The 8,185-nt window shown below is 34.1% G+C and overlaps 1 protein-coding gene across 1 annotated transcript; it reads left to right on the top strand.

Annotated features, from left to right (window-relative positions):
- Window positions 1-629: 629 nt before the first annotated feature.
- LOC109153489 lies at window positions 630-1,073 on the top strand. Its single transcript, XM_019301356.1, has one exon. The coding sequence runs from the start codon at window positions 630-632 to the stop codon at window positions 1,071-1,073; it is 444 nt and encodes a 147-aa protein (XP_019156901.1).
- Window positions 1,074-8,185: the final 7,112 nt, after the last annotated feature.

Here is an 8,185-nt window from a genome sequence, read left to right on the forward strand (position 1 = left end):
TTGAGATTATTCTTTGTTGTGTCCTTCTCTTGGAATTCGATCCACAGCTTTTGTTTCACGAGACTTTGTAGAATCTTGGAAAATCATGACCTTGACAATCATGACTTTGGTTGTAACCAATAGTATTCTCGAGTTTCAATTTCGAAACCTCTTACTTTCTTCCTCTGAAAAGACAAATTCCTCCAATCAAAGTGTACACCTATCTGGTGAATCCAAGTTTGTTAGTTAAGAAGTTGCTTTGTTCAGCCTTGTTGTTATCCTAGAAAAGTGAGAGTTGAAACTTGAAAGTTAAAAGTTGAAAATTGAGAAGTTATGTGAAAGTTGATAATGTGATCAGTATCAGAGTTATACATGTACCCTATTTGTGTGCCTTTGTTGTGCGTGAAGAGATAGATTGTGTCAAATGTTAATGATTAAGTATAGTTCCTATAGCATCGTGAAGCGCCAAGAAGCAACGTTTGGACCTGGAGCATTCATGGAGTGGATCTTTCCATCGTCGAGGCACATCAGATCCAAGGAAGCACGCAAAGCCAAAGCAAGAGAAGCGCTAGCGAAGACGTGAAGCAAGTAGAGAAGAAGTCAAGACTTATCCATCACGATCAAGTCACAAATTTTCAAAGGCCCACGGCATGGCAGATAAGAAGGATATCCCAAGTCAAGACCCAAGTGTAGCAAGGAAGAACAAGACTGGAGGGAGACACTATCATTGCAAGAAGTGCGGGAAGGATCACCCAAGAACCAACTGTAGTGGGAACCCGATAAGGTGCTTCAAATGTGGAAAGGTTGGACATCGAGCCTATGAGTGCTACGCAAATCAAAAAGGGAATGCCTCAAGTCAAGGACCTAACGAGGGTGGACGTCAGCTGAAGAAAAGATCTTATAGAAATCAGTCTGGAAACAAGAATGATAAGGGTGGACAAAGGGTTAAGCACGACAGTATCAAGAACAAGAGAAGTAGGAAGGAAAATCAAGGCCAAAATAGTGGTCACGGTAATCAGCTGATGAAGAGGGCGCAAGTGAAGGTTGTTGGCGTGGAGACAGGTACACTCCTTATGAACGCCATACCTGTTTAAGTAACATAGTTGATTTTGGAATTTCAACCTTCTGTGGTTGTACGTTATGCTTTTGGATTGATAGTGAAGAGACCTTTAAAGGCTAGACACAAAGAATAAGAGTTGAATTAGAAACATAGGGAATTGAAACGTAAGATTGGGTTATTCAAAAGCAAGACAATTCCTTCTATCTTTAAGAAGTTCATGAAGATATGAACTAGGGGTTGTAAACTCTGAAAGAAATGAAGTTTAAGATGATTGACAATGACTTTGGACTTGTGAGGTGTATGAAGGTGAGGAGAAAAGTTGTAAGTAAGTATTGCGTTTTATGAAAGGTGAGGAACTAAGAATGGAATTAAATAAGAAAAGAGCAGGTTAGGGTGTGTGAACTTGGAAATGATAATTTGTGAGAGAGTTGAAAGAAAGGAAATTAGTGTTGAGATTGAAGAAGTGGTAAAAACGATAAGAATAAGAGAAGTAACAAAGAAACTTTGAGTTAGTGAATTCTAGTAGTTAGATTAAGCTTAGCGCCTTAGTTGTTTCAGTGCTTGTTTGGAACTCAGAGATTCCATTTCTTCTTAGTACTCCAAGAGAATTCCTAAACCAATTCTTGAAATTCTTACCATCTTTACGAAAGCTTCTGCTCGAGAAAATCCGTCCGTTCCTTCTAAGTTTCGGGACGAAACTTCTTTTAAGGGGGTAGAATGTGACAACCCAAAATTTAATTTTATAAATTCGGTGTTTAAAAATTTTCAAAATAGCCATTTTCACTCTATAAAATTTTTGCGATGAAATCGGTGTTTGAATAAATTATTTTGAGCCACTTTTAAGTAAATTCTACATCGGGACTTATTTTTAAATCTAAAATCCTAAATCCTCGGGTACATTGCGTACCTAATTTTTTATCCGAAAGTCAATTTGAGTGAAACCGGGAGAAATCTGAGAAACCTAATCGAAGTGGTTGTCTAAAAATTATTTTTGGAAAAATGTATTTTGACCCCAAACTATTTAAAATCTCATTCCTAGACTTTGGTCCATGTTGTAAGATAGACCACAAGCTTGCCTGATATTTTGTAGAACTCAACCAAATTACCATTTTGCCCTCCTCCAATCATGAGCATTTCTCCTAGGGTTTTGGACCCTATAAAATGCATCTTTAGCTTCAATGTGTTCTCCTGATCTCTTCCTTTTTTCCCTCAAGCTCTTGTCTGCCAAATAGAAGGAGGAAATACAGTAAGTATTAGCATTCATTTCCTCCATTCATTTTCCATCCTAAGGTCCCCTTCTCTCTTAGCTTTCAATCTCTGAGGTTTGTTAGGCTTGGCTTGTGTTGTTGTTTGAGGTTTCTAGGTGATGATGGAGTGGTGTATGAGAAGAGTGGATGCTGAGATTCACATAAGGAAGAAGAACAAAAAGAAGAGGCAACAAAGTTATAACCCCATGGACTCCCATCTTAAGTTTAGGCCTTGTGAAGCCATTGTTTTATAAGTAGAAATGAGTAGAAATGCTAGATTTTTGAAGGGTTTGAGCCATTAAGTGATCTATAACTTCTCTATGATGTGTTGTTGATTATTTAAGAGTGTTTGGTTGCCTTATTTTGTCTTACAAATGAAGGAGAAACTCACTGGTGCACAAACCAGTGTGCACCAGATGAGACACGGGACTAGCCAACGGCCCTAGGCAAGGACCGTTGGCAAGTCCCGTGGAGGTGCGGCCCCAGGGCACGGCTCCAGGTCAGAGCCGTGGCCCTAGGCCGCCGCTGGGCGGTCCCAGGCGGCGGGGCTCCTCTAGGCCCATTGAGGTTGTCCTGTGCAGTGGTCGGGTCCTTGTGGCGCAGCTACGTGTCATTTCGGACCGGGTGTCACGGGCCCTTGTGGCTCGGTACCTTGGGGCCGTCATGACGCACGTTTGGGCTTTTGATTCCGATGAATTTGGAATAGAAATGAGCATTTTGGGTTAGAATTTGAGAAGAAGTATGTTACAAAAAATTGTTGTGAAGGTTTACAGTGAAGAAAATGCTAAATGTTGGTTTAGGCTATTTATTTGAGAAGCATGAGAATTATATGAGTGTTAGATAATGGAATATGATTAATATTTGTTAAGTTTTGTTAGAAAAGCATGCCTAAGGTGTATGCTATGATTTATAGAGATTATTGTCAAATTCCAAGTAATGAAGTCTACAAAGCATGTTAGTCTTAAATGTTTTTATCCAGGGAATGAGTTTAAATTGAGAAATTTGAGTTCCAAATGCATGAGAATTATTTGCTATTATTTGTCAGATTATGAATTTCAAGCAAGATTATGTGTCCTTTGAGAGTTCAAAGTAATTTATAGAATTGAAGTATGTTGTACAGTAAATTGCATTCCAAGCATACCATGTTTTAAAAGTGCATAAGTGGCCAACGTGAGCCAAAGTATTATTTTCCAAAACTCATGAGCATGTGGAGAATCTTTATCTTGTTGCATTGAAAAGTTTTTGAGATGTGACATGCATAAGTTTGGTGCATGATATATATATATATATATATATATATATATATATATATATATATATATATATATGTGTGTGTGTGTGTGTGTGTGTGTGTGTGTGTGTGCGCGCGCGTGCGTGTTTGTGTGTGTGTGTGTGTGTGTGTGTGTGTGAGAGAGAGAGAGAGAGGTTTTGGAGGGCCCGTTGGGACTATGTCCTTTCGGAGTAAAAGAGAAAGTAATGGATATTGCGATCCGACAGATTTATCATGTAACGCGGTGTATTCCCACGTTACGAGGTTGGAGACTGCCCGCCGCGCTTGGAATCCTGGTTAGGGGGTGTGCACACTAAAAGTACGATACCTGATTCCACAGAGAAAGTAAGCAAGAAAGAAAGATAAAGAACCAAGAGAGTGGTTCTGTGGGCAAGTTGAGTATGTGGCCGGATAGATTGCCGAGCCAGTTAGGTCCATTCACGATTCGTGAAGACCTACTTCCCCACAAGTTAGAGGTTCCGTAGTTACCGATGTGGCGGATGCACGAGATTGCACCGTACGCTAGGGCTTCGCTGCGGCGGAGTACCTGCCTCGCAAAAGAAGAGAAACGAGAAGTATGAGAAAGTTTGAGCAAGAAAGGAACCGAGTCAAGAGACTCAAGGGAAAGAAAGCGAGTGATTGTGAATCTAAGAAACCTCCACGGAAAAGTATTCTATTTACAAACGAGTGTATAAGTATACTTATCCTATTGCCTCTTATTGCTTTTGAGTATCGTATTGCACGAGATTGCATTTGAGTATAGAATTGCACGAGATTGCATAATGAGAATGTTTGCACGAGATTGCATAATGAGAATGTTTGCACTAGATTGCATATTTAGAATGATTATCCGAGATTGTATATTGAGTATGTTTGCCTTAGTGGCATATGGATGTAAGATATTTCTAATTTGCATAATGAGAACTTGAAAGCATGAGAATAATTTCTTATTGTTTGATAGCATGAAATTGCTTGTTAAGTTATGTGTTGGCATGAGATTGTTATTGAAATGTTATATGGAATTGAGTTTTGCTATGTTATGTATGTGATAGTATGAGCTTGTTGTTAGGTTTGATATCGTTGAAGTATGCCTATTTGATATTTTAGATTGTGAGCATATAGAAAGCTTTGTGGTTTATATTAAGGTTTTGTCTAACTGATTGGGATTGCTTAATTTGAGGATGTGAACAAATGTTTTTCCAAAGTATATACTGTAGTATTTTACAAGGTTGAGTGTGGTTATACTTAGCTTCGTGCTAACGGGTGTTTTCTACTTGTCTACTTGTTGTTTCGCAAAACCCCTTTCAGGTGGGCCCAGTGTTTGAGAGTTGATCGAGTTAGACTAGTTTAGTATATCTAATAGTCTAAACTCTTTTTGTTTTTATGATGTTATGATGATGGATTGTAGACTTATGATACTTATGTTTGGTGATAGACACCGGGGTGTTTTTCCCACAAGTGACTTTTATTAAGTAATTTCAATGTTAGTTTGACTTAATGACTTAGTTCTATCCTTAGCATGTGCAATCACCGTGGAGAGGTGATTGTGGCGATGACATTCCCACTAGTTTGTTATTTAAGTTGTATTCTGCTGCTTAATTTATCTTGATTTTGGTTGTAGAACTGTAAATAAGATTAAGAAAAGTGGGGTGTTACATGTGGTCCACCATGCTCCATGAACCAAAGCTAGAATTGCTATTTAGTATAGTTTGGGGTTGAAAAATGAATTTTCCTAAAATGATTTCTAGATAAACACTTGGTTTAGGCTTCTCAGAATTCTCCCGGTTTCACTCAGAAAGATTTCTCAGTTCAAAACTTGGTACGCAAAGTACCCGAAAATCTAGGATAATAGATTGAAATCAAGTCTTGGTGTCAAATTTATTTAAAAGTGGCTCAAAATAATTTATTCAACACCGATTTCATCGCAAAAATTTTTATGGAGTGATAATTGGCTATTTTGGAATTTCTTAAAATTGGATTTATAAAATTAAATTTTGGGTTGTCACATGCTCCCACTCCCCCCACTCCATATATAACCTTTATATGTATATATGTATATACAGTACAAGTTTTAGATAATAAAATAGATAACAGTTAATTGGAGATAATTAGGTCAATTGGCAAGGCATTCGTTTAATCTTTGTATAGGCCAAGGTTCAAATCCTAATGCTTGTTTCAACACGTCTTACCAATAGGTTTGTCTTTTCAACATAGACATAATTTTTATGACTTTTAAATATATTAATTAATTAATAGTAAGATTTGAGATTACATATATATAACCTTCTTTTATATTAATAATGAGATAAGTAATCTCTAATTAATTTTTTATTCGAATTATTTTATCAAATTAATTATGTTTCTTATTTTGTTATGAAAATTTTATTGTGGTTTGTTTTTCGCCCATATCCAACAATATATATGCCTAACTTTTAAGTGTTTCAATTAATAGTAAGATTTGAGATTACATATATATATAATCTTCTTTTATATATATATATATATATATATATATATATATATATATATATATATATAATCTTCTTTTATATTAATAATGAGATGCCTAATCTATAATTAATTTTTTATTCGAATTATTTTATCAAATTAATTATGTTGCATATTTTGTTATGAAAATTTTAATGTGTTTTGTTTTTCGTCCATATCCAACAATATTTATACATATATACTTTTAAGTGTTTCATTTTTTATCAAACTATTTGTTTTAATGTATTTCGCCCCCTCGAAACAATTTTTAAATCCGTCACTGCACATAGAAGTAAGAAAGAGTAAAATAATAGCCACATATTAAAATAAATATTTATAACAATCCGAAAATTTTTACATAATAAAATGAACTTCATATCATAAAGATCAGAGACACAAAATACACACACTTTACACAATTAATTAACATAATTATAATAACCAGGTGATATCATATATGATCACTTATTGCTTATATGTCAAGCCAAATTAAAGCTGATAAAATATAGTATGGAGTATATATTTATTTGCCATTGCCACCGCCACCGCTACCACTATTGGCGCCGCCACCGGCAACTCTCCCTTTCCACTATTAAATAAAGTGTGGAAAGGGAAGCATGTTGTGCTTAAATGTCTTTTATTGCTTAATTAATTCAATAGTGCTTGATTGACGAGTGTGTTGGATATGGAGAGTGCGTCGTTGTTCATATCTACAATCTATCTACAATCTACAATTCTAATAAGAGCCAATAATGTTAGGCCCTTAACTGGAACAAAAAAATGTCGGTACGATTGTTTCTTAAAATCAATGGTTCATATTATTTTGATTTTAGTAATTTTTTAATGATTTTAGTAATCAATGGTTCAATTATATTATTTAGTAACGGAATATTCTGTTAACTATTTATTATTTTTAACTTAATCATCAATTTCTATAAGAAAGGTCTTAGGTTCGAACTACATCCCAATTAGAGTTGACATAATTGTTAAACATATACTTCGAATATGTTAAAATATATTATATATATATATATATATATATATATATATATATATATATATATATATATAATATAAAATTTAACATAAACTTTGGTCAAATAATTAATCCGACTAAATACATAGGGATCGTTATGCTGTGAGCACGTGCCCACCTTGCAAGGTGGGCACGGTTCCATATCCATGATTTATATACTTTAGATCCATAATTTCTATACTGTAGATCCATAACTTATATATTGTAGATTCATAAAATTTATACTTTAGATTCATAATTTCTAAATTGTAGATTCATAATTTAAATACAGTAGATTCATAATTTCTCTATAGTAGATTCATAATTTCTATACCGCAGATTCATAATATCTGTACTGTAGATTCATAATTTCTGTACTGTAAATTCATAATTTCTAAACTGTATAGTTATCAATTATGAACATATAGTTCTCTGATTTGTGAAAACAGAGTTCAACAATCAGAATCTAAAGTATAAATTTTATGAATCTACAGTATAAAAATCATTAGTTATATTATCTTTATTTTCTACAATTCAAAGATTCACTATCAAATTTTTTAATTTATTATATTCATTATATTGTCCATTGTCTTCTTTTTACATTATCTTGTACTTAAATATCAAAGTTATAATACAAAATACGTTATATATATTTATTTATTTATCAAATATTTTATACAAATATAATAAATATTACGGAGTAATATTTTGTTCAATACTTGCACATGATAACCTACGACACACATCTCAAATGCATGAATCATGTAGGGAAAAACTACCACTACCAAATATCAATAGGTGCTTGTAAGATAAAGAGTTCATAGTACAACTAAGATTCCATCATATACACAAGTACACAACAAGGCAAATCTAAAGCTTCCTACATCATAATCTCATTGCACGATGAATCCTTCTATTCTACCACCAGTAACCCAATTGCACACGACACACTACCAATTAAAAAAGAAAAACGACATGTACAGAAGATGAAGGCAATGACAATGCTACCCAAAAGAGAATTAAGAAGAATTAGAGAAATTTAAATAAAAAAAATAATATTTATTTAGACTATCGTTTTTAGACTAAGTATTTAGACTACCGTTATTACAAAGTTACAAACATTTATT

This window comes from Ipomoea nil, unplaced genomic scaffold (assembly GCF_001879475.1).
Source record: "Ipomoea nil cultivar Tokyo-kokei standard unplaced genomic scaffold, Asagao_1.1 scaffold2494, whole genome shotgun sequence".
Classification (NCBI taxonomy): domain Eukaryota; kingdom Viridiplantae; phylum Streptophyta; class Magnoliopsida; order Solanales; family Convolvulaceae; genus Ipomoea; species Ipomoea nil.

Bases quoted from the DNA above. Each gene is read 5' to 3' on its own strand.
- LOC109153489 (XM_019301356.1), top strand. From the start codon at position 630: ATGGCAGATAAGAAGGATATCCCAAGTCAAGACCCAAGTGTAGCAAGG.